Source organism: Nanorana parkeri, unplaced genomic scaffold (genome assembly GCF_000935625.1).
Source record: "Nanorana parkeri isolate BGI_ZX_2015 unplaced genomic scaffold, ASM93562v1 scaffold1, whole genome shotgun sequence".
NCBI classification, from domain to species: Eukaryota; Metazoa; Chordata; class Amphibia; order Anura; family Dicroglossidae; genus Nanorana; species Nanorana parkeri.
Window position 1 is genome coordinate 1,544,724 of NW_017306269.1, and position 17,149 is coordinate 1,561,872.

General features: G+C 46.1%; 1 protein-coding gene across 1 annotated transcript in view; it reads right to left on the bottom strand.

Annotated features, from left to right (window-relative positions):
• The window catches only part of KCNK2 (potassium two pore domain channel subfamily K member 2), a 104,423-nt gene extending 103,604 nt beyond the window's left edge, over positions 1–819 (bottom strand). Inside the window, exon 1 of the mRNA XM_018553711.1 lies at positions 398–819. Coding sequence (XP_018409213.1) covers position 398 — 1 coding nt within the window. The 5' untranslated portion in view covers positions 399–819. The remainder of the gene's footprint in view (positions 1–397) is intronic.
• Positions 820–17,149: the final 16,330 nt, after the last annotated feature.

Genomic DNA, 17,149 nt, shown 5'->3' on the forward strand with positions numbered 1-17,149 from the left:
CTACAAGCCCCAGCGGAGTGGAAAAAAACAGCTGCCTTTTCTTGTCAGTCATGACTGCTAAATCCCATCTGGCTTCTCTTGCCGGTCACAACTGCTTTGGGACTACAATCCCCAGCAGAGCCAGAACCCTAGGTAGCTTCTCTTGCTGCTCATGACTGCTATGGAACTACAAGCCCCAGCAGAGCCGAAATCCCAGCTAGCTTCTCTTGCTGGTCACAACTGCTATGGAACTACAAGCCCCAGCAGAACCAATATCACAGCTGGCTTCTCTTGCCAGTCACGCCTGCCATGGAACTACAACCCCCAACAGAGCCGAAACCCCAGCTGGCTTCTCTCGCCGCTCACGACTGCCAGGGTCAGGTACAAAGGGATGCTGAAGACAAGAAAATGGACTTACTTCTTATTTCCACGCTCTGCACAGCCTCTCCTCTGGAAAGCAAGGCATTGTTTGATGGTGTCTTACTACTGGATTCAAGAATAGAAGGGGGTATAAATAAATGAACTGGAGAAAGGGTGTAGAACGAATCCACAGCTTGCCAAACCCCAAAAAGAATCTGGAAGAGAGACACCGACCAGGAGTGGATGGGGTGGAAAAGTGAGAGGAGAGCAAAGAGCGTGCTACTGTGTTGATGGGAGGGAAGAGGGGGCTCAGGATCCAGGGGGGGTGGAAGCTGGAAATGAAAGGCAGAACTACAAAGAGCTATCTGGGGAGGGAGGCTGCTGTGTAGAAATGGAAAATGTCTCAGTCACAGAGACGGAGGAATGCAGGGGAGACAGAATAATGGGAAGAAAGGAGATGCTGGTGGCTCCCGGTGGATAGCGAAGAGCAAATAATCCAGCACCTGCTTCTTCCTCAGCCGAGCGACTGTGGAATTGTCATAGGAAATTGTCCATCCACTCACAAGCTGCTGACACCCCACAAGGCTTTTCAAGCACGGCTGTCATCTATATTATTCCGCTATATTATTCCGATAAAAGTGTGGGAATGTGATGAGCTGAAAGCGTATCTAAGCCCAAAAATAAAAATGTCATATATTGCAGCTTACCTCAGATGTGGTGGCTGCGTTCCTTTTCTTTTCTTATTCTTTTTTTTGCACCTGGTGATCTAACCAATAACACACTTCCTGTCTTAGGCTGCCCATACACCTTGCGATCATCGGACAAAACTTTTCGTCCGATGATCGAACCGTCTTACGTTTTTCGTACGACGGCCCCATCCTGCCCCGATTATCGCAAGGTTGGTTCAGCGGTAATTAGAAGAAAGCACCTGGACGAATTGCAGTAATCGACCACACTTATTTACGTCTGCGCATGTGCAGTGTAAATCGTAGGAATTTTGACGTACGGAAACGCCACCAACCTTGTGAATAATCATACGATCGACCGAAGTTTTCTAACCTGTTGGTTAGTCAAAAGTCGATCGATTGTACAGTATTTGTGGATGTACACTGCCCATCAACCTTACAAATATCGGACGAAAACGCAATCGCATATACGAAAATCGGCTGATATTCGTAAGGTGTATGGGCGCCTTTAGGGTGGCTACACTCACTCCTCTACTGTATCTATGGAGGAGCAGTGTAGGCACCCTTGGACAGCATCATCGCACCCCCCCCTCCCATGGAGAGGGTAGTGTTATGCTGGGCACACACCTTACAACCATCGCAAGACTTTAGTCTTGCGATGGTTGTAGGGTACTTAAAAAAACGTACGATCTGCCTATCTTGGACAGGCAGATCGTACTTGCGATGATCGCAAGCCGTAGCCCCCTGAGGGGCGGGCTTCCGATGACCGCAATGACCGGCCCGTCTGGCTTTTATCTTCCGAACATGCTACACACCCGCCGAACATCGTACGATGCTCGGCGGGTTTTCAAACATGTTCGTAAGTTTAAAGTCGTGCGACCTTACAGTAGTAGAGGTCGCACGGCTTCCACACACCTTACGATAATCGTACGATCGCAGGATTTCCCGCGATTATCGTACGATTATCGTAAGGTGTGTGGGCAACCTTAGATGGACTAGAAGATTTAATTGGACAAATTAAATCTGAAATCCAGTTAATACTTTTAAGCAGAACTATTTTTCCTTTTGTGATTAACATTTGAACTGTCCGGAGACCTGCGTGTTTCTGCGCCTGAGCAACACAGGTCTTCACCAGGGCGCATTTGTTTTACATGTGCCTCGTGCAAACAACAGAGTAGAGAGGTGCGGGAAATGCAGCATGTTTGCAGTTTTCCGCAATGCATTGCAAGTCTCTGTGCGTCCGCCTATTTTGTGTAATAGATAAAATTATTTCAATAAAGCTAAAAAATAAAACAGCGCCTTGCATTGTTAAAACGCAAAGCACTGTGCCCAACGCCCTCACGCAAGCGGGCTCGTGTGAATGAGTCCAAAATGGATAAAAGCTAAAGATTGTCAGCACCCATCAGTGTAAAGCTGGCCATACACCTTACAATTATCTGCAGATTTTGTGTGGTCAGATGGAAAAGGTTTCTGACACTTAACTGTGCGGATGGAGTAATCTCCACCTGGGCCAATCTGTTGCACATTTTCCATCTGACAACAGAAAATCTGCAGATAATTGTAAGGTGTATGGGCACCTTTAAATGGTTTGTTTCAACCCTCTATCTGCAATTGTTGCTGGACAGCCTGGCCTGTTCATGGAAGTTTAAAGAGGAACTCCAGGAATCTAAAAAGTGAATCCCTGCAGTGGGGCTACCCCCACACTGTAAGAGTTTTGGTCTAGGGCAGGGGTCTCAAACTCAATTCCCTCGGGGGCCCCTCAACAATTTTTTTTTCTCCCATGGGGGCTGTTTGCCAAATTTCATACTTTAAAATAACATTTAACTATATCCGGTTTTCTACTACGAACCCCAATACACAATAAGGCCCCATTCATATCAGCAGGTTTAGGTGCGATTAGGGATTCCTGCATCACAAACTTGCGTTTTCCTGCAGCAGGAATCCCTAATCTGGTGTTTACAAGTGGCAGCTGTCACCCATTCAAGTTAATGATCAGGGGACAGGCGCTGCATGGAAACTCCTGCACACCGCATATGTAATGGAATGTGATATTATTACATGCGGTTAGAAAACACTCTCCCGGAATACCAATCATTGCGTCCAGGGAGAGCGACTGATTCCTAACCGAATGTAATCATATCACCTATCATTACATGCGGTGTGCAGGAGTTTCCATGCAGCGGCTGTCACCTGATCATTAACTTGAATAGGTGACAGATGCTGCTAAACGCCAGATATGGGATTCCTGATGCAGGAAACGCATGTTCCTGATGCAGGAATCCCTAATTGCACCTAACCCCCCATATAAAATAACATATTTCCCAGTCCCGCAAAGAGGAAAAGGGAATTACACTAGAACTGACATCAGACATATTTTTTCATTTTTAGGGCATTCATGATATGCAATTTACAATTGTAACACTCCCAGAGATCACAGAACTCCCCCTGATAATGCCTTCATCTGCTCTCCTCTCCAGAAGGATGGCACCATCTTTATTCAGTCATCATTCACATCTGAGATATAAGTGTCAGCTCAGAGACAGCACAATCATGTATATTATTATGCCTGTGGTTGGTTCACAAATGTCCGACACAGGTTAGCCCCATGCTGCAAGGCCTTTTCCAACCAGGGTGCCATAGCACCCATGTGAAGGGGGGCTTGTGATGTGAAAAGAGGGGCAATGAAGTGAAGGGAGGCTCGTAGTGTGAGAGGGGGAACACTGATGTGTAAGGAGGGGGCTCCTAATGTGAAGTGGACTTCTAATGTAAAAGGGGCTTTTTATATAAAAAAAAAGGGAACCCCATTTATTTTGCATTGTTCATGGGATCCTCTTTCAAATCCATATCTGTGATAATGGTCTAGTATGAATGTTGACATTTTGGACTGGGCTGCCTTGAGATTTTGCATACTTTTAAAGCGTGCCGTGACTGAAAAAAGGTTGGGAACCCCCTGTATAGACTCTCACCTTGTGACCTGCCAGAACGTTACAATCTTTCAGTCTGATCACTGGGTCAGGGGAGACTGAGGAAAAGCTTCCTCCTGCCCGTAGCAGCCTGATAGCATCATCTCAGCCTAGGCACAGTCACGTGGCTGCATCGTTCTAAAAATAAAAGATGTTGCTTTTCAGAAAAATGACACTGTTGCTGTATAATGCCAAGAATGTATTATGATGTAATACTGTATATCCTTACTTCCTATGCTCCTCAGCTCCATCTATTGGCCATAATGAGGTATTACATCACAATACATTTCTCCTGAAAGGAAAATATGTTAAAGTAGTATTAAGCGTTCAAACTTTTTGTCAAAAATGAATCCATATCAGAACAATATACATCACCCAGCAAAGTATTCCTTTAAAATTTTCCTCAAACACTTACAGTCATCATGTTTTCAAACAGCTCCATCTCTCTCTGCTTCCCTGAACTTCTTGTCCAGTACAAAATCACAAGAAAAAGACCAGTCTCCATCAGCTGTCCATCTGCTAGCTTAATGAAGGAAGGAGGGAGGAAGCAGGAGAAGGGAACAGGGAGTGTCTTGCCGTGCTGTGCACACACACAGCTTATTAGTAAACACAAGGGTGGCTCCGTAGGACCCCGCAAGGTCAGCATTGGATCAGAGACCGGCACCAGCGCTGGAGGGATTGCTGAATACAAGTGGAAGGAAGAAGATGATCGTATCAAGAGGCATCAGTTAAGGTAAGTCCTTAAAGCAGCATTGGGGGGGCGGGGGGGGGGGGGAATTTGTGACTTTAATTTTAAAGAACTGAAATCCAATGAAAGAAGGGTGCAGGCCAGGATGGAGAGGAAAAAGCTAGATGATACTGAATGTCCTCCAGCCAAGAAAAAAGCGGGCTCTATCTAACCTGCTGCAGCTTCTAATTCAAGCTGTGAGAAGCTCACAGTGTGCAGTGAAATCAGAGTATTTATTTTTAGTTTGGGGGAGGAGTCTGTACAACAGGGCAAGAGAGAAGGTATGGTTGGAGTTCACCTTTAAGGGTGTGTTCACTCCATACTGTACTGCAATACAGTGCATTGGGAAATGGTGGGGGAAAAAGGTAATACATTCACTACTCTTTTAAACTGCAACGCACAGTAATGAGGTCCTGCAAATTGTGCGGGGCTCTAACGCACGCCTGTCAGGAGGTGTGTTAGAGTGCCTTTCAAATAAATGGCAGAAAAACTGAATATCAATAATCTATCCCTGCCAATAAAGCAAAAAATACATAACTGTCCCTCACCGCACACCATCCACTTCCACCACATGGGAGATCAAAGCTTACTGAAGAATGTTCAGGGTTTGAGATTCAGGGACTGTTAGATGCACCCACCCCCTATCGCGTTCTCTATGGATTCCTCTGTCAGCCTGACGTCACTACAGCCTGCAGGGGCCGGCGGAAGGAACCAAAGAGTGCAAGAGGAGATCCGACATCATGTTTGGCTGCGGTGGTGGTTCTGGGCATAAGTAGGACAAATGGCCTGAATGATCATTGATGACCATTGAAATACAAACTATACAGTATATACATTGAATATCTTTTCACACAGTGTAACATATGGATTATGTGATGTCATAACCAGCGTAGATCTCCACCTTTAAATGATTTGTTCCCCCAGAAGAGAATTGTGTCTCGGCTGCTGTAAAACAGTTATGAAAATGCTAGTGTAGCGCTCACCCCCGAAGGAGCCTCCAGAATAACCAGGTCATCACTAGTTGTCTAGGGGATTTGGTCTTCAGCTGCCCCATTAGCATTCAACTGCCCTCCTCTAGTGCCCACAGAGCTGATATCCGCTCCAGTAATGTAATGCTGAATAACTTTTATTAACATCTTCATATTGGGGAGAGAGGGTATAGGGATCCTAGACATCCAGGGTGTGACAGACATAGACTCCAGACTCAGCAGACTATTTAGCATCTCAGTGTAGATCCACTTGTGATACAGTGAATAGTAATTGGAGTAACAGATGAGCAGGAGATGAGTACCGATCCTCAGTAGGAGAGACACCAGCCATGCTCCTGAGGTCTTGTAGATTCTGAGTACCTTCAGTAGCCATGCACTTTCCTGGCTCTCCTTCTCTGGCAACAGCACAGGCCTCCTCCATACTTGAGGCCCAGGGAACACTTCCCGCGCTCCAGCATTTGCCCACCCCCAGGCCTAGCCTGGGGGGTGGCTAAACAGCACCCAATCCTGTGCTAATCCATGGCTGGTCCCAAACTAGTCTGAGCACATGGTAGTTCCCTCCAGTATATGTATACTAACCTAGCATGCACCACTGGTTGAGAGAATCCCCGGTGATTGGCTGCTGTACTGCACATACACTCACAGTGTCCCTCATTGGCTGTCCCACAATATAGCAGAGTCACACTCCACCCAGGGGGGTATAGTCAATGCCAGACACCTGGAATTAACCAGATAACTGCCATCTATAATCCAGCCAGGCTAACTACAGCCCTGGCAATCACTAAATGTCTAGTAGCCGCCTCATAGAAGGTGATGGGGGCTACACTAGCCATTAGCCAACTTGAACTGCCACTGCTTAGTACTAGTCAGTCTCTGTAAGGCTTCATTCACATAAGAAAAGGCCGGCACGTACAGCTCCGTGCTGCATGCACGGCCGTATCAGGCAGACCCCAGGAAAGACAGGTGCTGCGTGTGATTAGTACGCAGCCCCTGTCCTCCTCTATGGGAGTACACGGCCGTATGCCGCCCTACGTTCTCACCCGCCCTGCACGTCCGTGCAGGTGTGGGTGTCCGTACTCGTACGCTGATGGGATGGATGCTGCGGCCGAGCCAGGACACCTGCACCCGTATGGACCTGCACTTGAGGTGAGCGTAGGGGGGTGTACGGCCGCGTACCCCCATAGAGAAGGACAGGGGCTGACTAATCACATGCATGGAGTTGTACGTGCCGGCCTTTTCTCGTGTGAATGAGGTCTAATCCTCTATCATGGAGCTCAAACTCATATTCCTGTTCAACTGTAGAATATACAGTGCAAGAACTGGGGGAACTTGTCCTGTATAAGAATTGTATCCTATGTATATGTTTATGGGAGTAGAAAGAATGGTATTTATCTAAACAATGGCCATTGTCTTATTAATTGGTACAAACCAACCAGCAATCTATTCTTTTTTTTTTAGGAAACACAAAGTTGTAATTAAGTATCTAAGTAATTGGAGTTTTGTATGCACGACAGTGCAATTAGTTAATTGGGTAACACGGTACAGCTCAATAATTAGTTACACTCATTTTAAAAGATCCTTTTATCTAAATTATATCATTTTTGTGAATCAGTTTAAACAAAGAATGTTTGACATGAAATTATACTTATAGTGAGTTATTACTGCAATGTTAACTGTAAAGCTGATGTAGCGCTACCTGCTAGGAGCCGCTGGTTGTCCCGTTCCCCGGTCTAGGCCCAGGGTATGATCTTCAGCTGCCCGCCCCATAGGCCTAACCGCCAATAAACTGGTGCCCATAAACTGATGTCCACTCCAGTAGTAAAATGCTAAGTAAACGATTTATTGAACATTCTCTTTGCGAGAGAGGATAGAGGGGTTCTACGTGTCATGGGGTAACCATCAGAAGCTCCAGACTCACCAGACCTTGTAGAAGAGTGACTGGTCTTGCCTCCGCCCCCTCCTGTAGTTTTCTGCAGGTGTTCTATCAAAGTTTGTGACTGCGTTAGAATGTGTGACCGGTGACGTGGTCACACATTTTAACGTAATCTCGCCCACTTTTTCGGCGTTGGAATATGTGACTGGCAAAAGGTGAAGAATTCTAACGATTTCTCGGCTGTTCCAGGGCAGATCGGTTCTCCTGCACATATCATCTGCGATGCCGATCTGCCCTGGAACAGCCGAGAAATCGTTAGAATTCTTCACCTTTTGCCAGTCACATATTCCAACGCCGAAAAAGTGGGCGTGATTACGTTAAAATGTGTGACCACGTGACCGGTCACACATTGCAACCCAGTCACAATCTTTGATAGAACACAGGCAGACTGTAGTGGGTGGAGCCTGCTGAGTCCCTCCCACAGCCCTGCTCTCTGCACAGATTATGTCACTGCTACTTCTACAAAGTAATAACTAGTTTTACAAAGGTATTTGGTGCACACAAGAGAGAAAGTAAGTATTCTCCTGCTGCTGGATGGCTGAAGATTACTGCACTGAAAAGAAACCTTCCTGTAAGATCTGTGACTCCTTCTGTGAGTGACAATTCCCTGTGACTCCCCCCTCGGTCTTTTGGTCATAGGTGTAGTCACCTGACCAGCATTGTAGACTATCACAGCAATAAATCTGTAGCCAGCCACAAATCAGAGGAAATAGGATGATAGATCTGTAGCTGCAACAACAAAGAACCTCTAAGAATCTGTAAGACTGACCCAGACAATAAGTCTCCACTTACACTTTCATTTTGTGTGAAAGCATGTGAAACGCGTGTTCACGCAATGCGTCAAAAATGGCACCCCAAATGCGGCTGGTAAAACGTGCGTTTTTCCCAACGTGTCCCGCATGTCAAACGCGCACAAACATGTGGTCAAAAAAGCGGGAAGCTTGCAGCTGAAAATGCACCATGAGCTTCATTGTCACGTTTGTTGTGCATGTGGCAGCCCATTGAAATAAATTGGCTGACGTGCGACAACGGTGGCAAGAACAACTGCTAATGCAATGCGCATTAACGTATCTCAAAAGTGTGAATGGGGCCTAAATGTGACCTGTGTGATACACTGCAAAATGCAGAAACATTGAGAGATTTCAGTTTACCATTTTGGAAAAATTAATTGGAGTCGGTGAGGAAGACAACATTTAGGTGGTTTATCAAAATGCAAAAGGATGTTTTATAAGCTATTTCAAATTCCAATGAAATCACTTACAATGAATGCTGCTGCTCCTTTATGTTTAAATGTTTTAGTTTCCTTTAGAATCTGCTAGTCCCCTAAGCACTGGCCCTGATATCATGTTTTAGGGCTTGTTCACACGACGTCTGGATTGTGTCCGGACCAGAACCGTGCGCTCCTGCACCCAAAATGCATCCCAATGTGTTCTCACGTGGGCAGTCCGTTCCGGTCCGGACAGAGAAAATACTGTATGTCACATGTTGTCCGCTTCGGAAACGCACAAACGCGTCAAAACGCAATGAAAACGTGCCGAAAACGCACTGCACTGCAGCTAAGATACTGACAGCCCCACTCCAAAAAAAAACTGCAGTGCACGCATAGGGTCCTGTGGAGACACCCTTGTGTGTGTGTGTGTGTGTGTGTGTGTGCTAGTAGGCTGCGTGTCATCATAAACACACAAACATATTTGGAAAATTGCAATAAAACGTTCCTCCAGTCAACTGAAATAGCCATTATCTGCTTCTCCCTTATCAGAACCGGCTGATGACTACAAGTGATGCTCTGAATCTGAAGAATTGTCTGATTTTATTGGGTTCTGTTGAGCAGTCTAAGTCAGGGGTCTCAAAGTACCGGCCCGCGGGCCAAGTCCGGCCTGCGAGCCGGTAATAAGTGGCCTGCAGCCAGCTGACAAGTAGGGCACACGGTCACGGACCGCGTGCCCGACTTGCGGGAGCAGCTACATGGTCTGCATCTCGAGCGGATGCAGACCGCATAGCTGCTCCTGTCAGCTCTGGCCAGAGCACTGTCAGTTCCCAGCTCTGGCCGAAATCATGGATGATTAGGAAGGTCTGCACTAGACCTTACTAATCACCACTAGATCACCAGGGAATGATGATGTGCCTCCTCCCTGCACAGATGCAAGCAGATGCTCTGCCCTTCATTCCAGGGTAGATATGTACCCATTTATGACCCGCCTAAAGCTGGAGTTCGGCCGGGTGCCGCTGACTTGGCTGAAATTGGAGCAGTGCAAGGTCCCTCCGAACACCCAATGCAGTCAGTTTACAATAGTCCAGGAAGGAAGAAAGCGGGGGTTGGAGGGGATCGTGGAGGGAGAGATTGAGAAATTGAGCATATTTTCTCCCCCAGTGTGTGGCCAGTATAAGCCACCATGGGTAACTAAACAGTAATTGTAGATTTGTAAAGGGCTGAAATCAGAGGCATAACTAGAAACCTCAGGGCCCGGTGCAAGAAACCATAAAGGGCCGACCCAGAGAGGCAATGTTACTGGGCCCTTTCCTTCCTTTCTGGGTCCCCCCAAGTTTCTGAACACCAGGGCACAGTCGCACATGCGACCGCTGCGACCCTAGTAGTTCCACCACTGGCTGAAATATGTAACTTTTTTTGGAGAAATTGCTGCTCCAGGCTCCCTCCAGTGCTGCTAATGTAACCAAAATCTAAATCTGCAGTCAAATGATTTCTGCTAAGGAGGAGCCAGAATGTGAAGATCAAGAGGGGTCATTTGTCCAAAGGCATTGATTTCTGGTTCTGGAGGAAGCCTGGAGCAGAATACTTTTTTTCATGCACCTCAACAACAATATTAAAGTGATATTAATGTCAAAATATTTTTGAGCTTTTTTCAATGCTGATCAAGTCACTTAAATGAGTGCTGCTCCTTGATGTTTAAAAGTGTTAGCTTCCTACAGGTTCAACTGGTCCCCTGAGCACCAGTTTTGATATCCTGTTTTAGGGCGGCACCTTTCCCTTGCAGGGTCCTATGGAGCCACCCTTGTGTGTGCTAGAAAGCTGTGTGTGTCTCTAAAAACACACATGAACAGCAAGGATAGCCACTCCCCTCGCTCTTGCTCCACAGTCCTTCCTGCCTTCTTCAAGCTAGTAGATGAACAGTTGCTGGAGATTGTGCTGTCCTTTATGGCCTTGTACTGGACAGGAAGTTCAGGGAAACTGAGCTGAGAGAGTTGGAGCTGTTCAGAAATATAATGACTGTGCTGTGCTTGGGCAAAAATGTAAAGAAATATTTTGCTGAACAACATATATTTGTTTGATCTGGATTTATTAATGAAAAAAGTTCAATGCTACTCTAAAAGAGAACAGAGGGTCAGGGCTTTTCCCCATAGTTCTCCTAAGAGTCACTGGAGAATACAAACTAGCGTCCTCCCGTGACCCATAGCTCAGTAGACCGCGAGAGAGTATATACTGAGAGGCCGCAGCCGGAACGGATCGCGACATTGCTGTCGAGATCCACCCAGCTGCGGGATTGACAACTGGCTCTGCCTATCCAGAGGCAGAGCCAGCTGTGCCCGCCCCGTCCGTTCCGCCAGTCAGCGCTGGAGGATCGGAGCGCCGGTATGTGTTCGCTCACTTCCCGATCTACTGAGCCGACCTGTGACAGTGTCATTGTAACAGGTCGGCTCAGATTATGAGGATGAGTGAAAATCACTCACCTCATAGTTCTCCTTTAATATTGCTTACAGTAAAACATTGAAAGATTTAGATTCCGATTTAAAACTGAACTTCACAGGCAGCTATATACATTGATAAAATACATACACAGACATCTCAACTCTCCCGGAAGCTCCGGGAGTCTCCCGCTATTAGATAGCGGCTCCCGGCCGCCCGGGAGAGAAACATTTTCTCCCGGAAAGGTTTAATCTGCTCTATCAAGCAGATTAAACCTTTCCCTGCGATCGTTTTTTTTTCTTTTCTGACATCGGGAGCCGCGGCCCGACCGTCAGTCAGAAAAGAAAAAAAAAGGCATACGATTGCATAGCTAGATTCCTATTGGCTATTGCACTTTGCAATAGCCAATAGCAAACTAGCTAATGCACCCGCCCACTGCTGCTGTCAATCAGCAGAGGGGGACCTGAATTTTTCTATCAGGTCCTCTTCTGCTGATTGAAAGCAGCAGTGGGCGGGTGCATTACCTAGTTTCCTATTGGCTATTGCAAAGTGCAATAGCCAATAGGAATCTAGCTATGCAATCGTATGCCTTTTTTTTTTTTTATTCTGACGACTGCAACTGTCAGAATACAAAAAAAAAAAAAAGAAAGCCTGCAGATAGCAAAGAAGCTATTGCTTCCTGTGCTATCTGCCATCATTTCAGGGGGGTGCTCTCTCCCAGCCCCCCTAACCTCTCCTCCGTGGATGGGGGGAGGGGGGGGGTGGTAGCACCTCCCGGAAATGAGAGGGACACCTCCCTGAAAGTGCTTCTTTCAGGTTGGGATCCCTGCATACATGGGAGCTCGTTTTCCTGCAAAAGTATTTGTATTTCTATCATCCAGTTTTAAGATGTACCCAACCCCCTGATGACCTCCTGACCTTTCTGCTGATGTTAAGTAATGCAGCTTAGTTATCTCCCTGCCCTTAGCTTGTGATTGGACAGAAAAGGAGAAGCAGCAGACTGATGAGCTCACATTTTTGTTCTGTTCCCCTGTCAGTGTGTTCCTTGTCAACACATGTGTAGTGCAGCAGACCTGATTGGCTGCTAGTGCGGGTCCTTCTTCTTCCTGTCCTTCTCTCTACTGACTATAGGGCAGTACAAGAGTATGATACCAAGTCAAATTCGGGTGCTTACACTAGTTGCATTTAAAAAAGTTTTATTGAACTTTTTAATGACTACATTACAGTATTGATTAGTGTTTGTTACATCTGCCTGGAGTTCAGCTTTAGAAAAAATTGAAAAAAAAATGTGTAAAAGATTTTACTTTGAACTCCAGGCAATAACAAAAGACACAGATGAATGCAGCTCTGTTACCTATGACCCATCATCAGGTGAGTTCTTTTAAAACAAGCAGTGCAAGCAGCTGAATTTGGTTTCATCCTCTTGCAGTCCCTGTACAGCAGAGCTCAGACCAGAATAAGAAGGTGCACAAAGAGCCAATCAGGTGTTGTGTTGCTCATGTGCTAACAAGGAGCATGGTAATAGAAGAGAGCAGATTGACAGGGAGATGAGCTCATCAGTCTGCTGCTTCTCCTTTCACTGTCCCGTCACAGGCTGGGGGAGGAACAAGACCTGAAAGTGTCACCTAACTGCAGGAGAGGAAAATTAGGTCTCCTGCCCTGGTAGGTAGGGCTGTGCTGTGTGGCAGAGCTATGTAAATCTCAGCACTGGATGGGCAGAAATTTTAATCCTTTGGCAGGTAAAACAGCTCCCGCATATACTGTATATTTTATCTGTTTGCCTGGCATTTCACTTTGCATACAATGACAATCTAGTCTAGAAAAAGGTTTGATGTGAACAGGCGGCATTAGTCCATCAACGCAACACGCATCGGACGGTCTGAAGGTCCATTCACACAATATGCATTCGATGCTGGCCGTGCTATGCATGCTGTGCTGGCCGTTTTTTGAACACAGGACTAGGAAATTTGCCTTGTCCTGGGTGGGCACAGTCAGGGCCGGATTTCCCGCAAGGCCAACTAAGGCCTGACCTTGGGGCAGCAGGGAGTAGAGGGCAAAATGGGTGTGGAATTCCTATATCCCGATGCCTGGGACATGCAGCTCCGGGCGCCGGGCGGGTAGTTGGTTTCTACATTTAACCCTGCTTTGGGGAAGCAGGGCTAAATGTGCACCAGGGAAGTCGCCACTTGTTTGGTACAAGTGATCCTAACGATGTCGCAGAGATCACTTGTATACAGCCTGTAGGTCTGCCATTCTCCATGGGGGGGAGGGGTGGGCGGTTGTCGAGGAGTGGGGCACATTGAGGAACCTGGCTTTGGGGCAGCAGAGAGAGTAAATCCGGCCCTGGGCACAGTTCACACCGCCGCCGTGTAAAACTGTCAGCACTATACAAATGTCCATAATACATGTAGCGCCCTCTAAAATGTCGCTATTCAATTTAGGGATACCTGGACTGTAACCAGTCTAGATACTGATTATACAGAGCTCTGCATTCTATAGGTGTCCCTGAATCTGCTGGATTGATTGCTCCTCCTGTTGCTGAGGAAAAGGGAGCCTTGGCATGCAGTGAGGGAGGATCCATCCTCAGGTTATGACTGTGCACCTGACCCTAGCCAATCCCTGAGTAGGATGACTCAGAGGCATGGTTGAGGGCAGGTAATAAAAGGTCTGGTGACACTGTGCAGAGGTCTCTTCCCCCTAGGGGCCTCGCCCTAGGAGGTCTGTGGAGATGCAGGAAACTGGCCTGGGCCTCAGCACATGGCAGGTGCTGAGGGGCCTAGAGGCCTAGGATACACTGATACTTTGCTGGGCCCATACACGTGGCAGGTGATGGGTGCCTTGTTCTAAGAAGATACTACCACTAAACTGGAGTGCTCCTTGGCAGTTGCAGATGCTGAGGGCACAGAGATTCCAGATCCTGTTACTAAGAAAAATACCTGATGGAAGCTGGGCCGGAGGGAGAGTCTGCTTGTTGAGGGGTACCGCAGAGGAGCTGGTGCGAGCGTCCGTCTGGGACCCACAAGGGAGATCCCTCACCCTATTCCAGGTATCTGTTCGCAGTATTGCTACTACTATTGGTCCTTGGGACCAGATCACAGCGATATCAGCATTAGCAGTTGCTAAGGGAGAAAGCTGTCCTCCGAAGTATTTCCTATGGCATCCTACAGATCCTAAACCCTCTCTCTCCTGTTGATCTTACAAATAAATACCCTAAAAAGACCCTAAGACTTGAGCTATTCTGTCCATGAGTGTCGGTGTGCTGTTGCGGATCAGAGGGGACCGGTAGCTGGAACCAACAGGTAGGAGAACTTATTTCATATTCAGCGGCTCCTTCGGGGGTGATCGCTACATACAGATAAAAGTATTTTCCCCAGAAATGGCCGTACTTTTATTCAGTAGTGATAATTGGATTTGTTATCTGGCCGTTAAGAAAATCGAGCTGAGCTGAGTTAGGCTGAGCGAGATGTAAAACGCTGGCGTCCCCATATGACACTAAACTTTGCAGAGAGGTCACAGCAGTCATTAATCTTTGTCATCCAACGTGTGAGGTTAGATAGAGTATTGTTAGGATGTGATGTTTATAGAATCCATATAACTATTGAGTACAGCTGTGCGGATTAATCCTCACACATGCTTATTAAAGATGACCGTTTGGTCCAGCTGCCTTTTCTGGTATACTTATAACATGACCGAGACATTTCCATTGCGCTGTACTTGTGGCCCGGCCCGGTTGGCAAAATTACCAACGCTCGTACATTCCTGCTAATAGCAGCCGCTTCTATACTGGTCATGAATAGAGGTCTCTTTTGTTAATCTTGTATCAATGCCAATCGTCTGTCTTCAAGGTATAAACATTTTAATTGAAGTGGAACTTCAGACAGACAGCTAAATACACAACTTAATACACAATCTTAATGTGAATTGGACGTGTGCTACAATAGGGCAGCAACAGTGCTGAAGTGCTGGTAGCTCGTGGTGCCTGTTGGAGCCCCCTTGGACCTTAAGTTCAGGCTGTAAATAGAATCATGACTTGTGCTCAGGTCAAGGTGTATTCAAGTCAAGTGTACTTTCAGGTCATTAAAGTGTATGCCTGGGCAAAATAAAATAAAGAAGTATATGCCATAGATCCCTGCAATACATGTACGTTTCCCTTTGCTTCACTCTTTAAAGACCATGCAAGTACAAAAAAAAAAATTGAATTTTGTACTCATTATTTTCTGTGCGTTCATTGAAGGACACAGTGAATATTGCTAGATCTTGACCACTGGGTTATACTGCCACCTGCAGTTCCCCCCTGGGGGCTGTCTCTAGTTTTTCTGCCTAGCTTCCTACTCCTGCAGGTGGCAGTAACCCAGTGGTTGTATTCTTCAATGAACAAAAGAGAAATGACCTACTGATGTACCAGAAATTCACTAAGCTCCTAATTTGTGATAGTTTAAGTGACAATTACTTAGTAATGCAACACTGTACCAAAATTAATTTTATATAATTTCTGTGACAGGGGCTGGTTTATAACTCTTCTTCATTCATTAGAATGACACTATTAAAGTAAGAAAGCTTATAATGCAGTGCTTTCACCAATGTCAACAACAATTTCTACTAAACACTAAAGCAAACAAACAAACTATTATCATGAACTGGCATAGTAGTGCTATACAATCTATTCCAAAGTCCATGTCATAACCAGTCACTTAAAACTTGATAGCTTGCAAAGGTGATCTAACAATTAATGAATAGTGCTATACAGATGTATTCCAAATATCAGTGAATTTAACTGTAAAAATATAAATCTTTTATGAAGTCATGGTATACATGGTAAACCTCCTTCTTTTGCTTCTCACCTTGTGGTTGGACCCAGTGTTAAACCATGGTCAGAAATTGCTTGTGTCCCTTTTATGGGGAATTTGTGCAATGCTCTTCAGGCCGGGTCACACACAAAGACTGCGTTCCAGAGCGTTTGGCCTCTGGAATGCATTGGAACACAAGCTGGCTCCCTGCGTTCAGGGACGGGAGGGGGTGTGGCGGTGCATTGAAGTCAATGGCACTGCAGCTCTGCCCCCTCGCCCGCAGTGTGATCGCCCGCACCCAAATGCGTGGCACATTTGTGCCTGTGTTCCGGTCCAGTGTGATCTGCAAAAATGCTGCATGCCCCTGAAGTTAGGGACCCGGCCGAACGCTCTGGAACGCACTATTTGTGGTGTGAACCGGCCCTCCCCCTAGAACCTTGATATGTGCTGATGAATAACCTGGGATCAGGTTTGTGCTACTTCTCCTCCTATGGGGGATTGCTGAAGTGATGTTCCTCTGATGATTCAGTCCATCTTGTGGAGTGTCATTCTCATTAAAATGGAATGGCACCATCGTCTCCAGAGGGCCGTGAGGAGCATAGGACATTTCTATGCTCCTCAGCACCATTCAGAGGCGATAGTGCAATGTGATCAGCATTCACCCAACTATACGCTGGGTCAATGCCAAATATCAATCCTATAGAGCTTTTTTTTTTTTTTGTTTGTACTTAACTTTTTTTTACTATATAAAAGAAAAAAAAAGAACAATTTTGAAAAAAAACTTGCCTTTATTTCTGTTATAGATCATACCAAATAAAAACGTCAGGACAGTATTAAAACCCACAAAATTATCCCTCTTAGGAAGTTGACACACCACAGTGATTCCTTTGCCACAATTTTTTGGAAATTAAGAAATATGCTGTAACTAGATCTAGTGCATCATAGATAATACACAGAGGGAGGAGCAGGTGATGGGGATAATGTACAGGCCACATACAGTGGAAGGATGTAGATGATGAGGTTAAGTTTCAGATGTGTAGGATAAGGGAGGTGAGGGGTTAAAATACAGGTCACTAGAGACT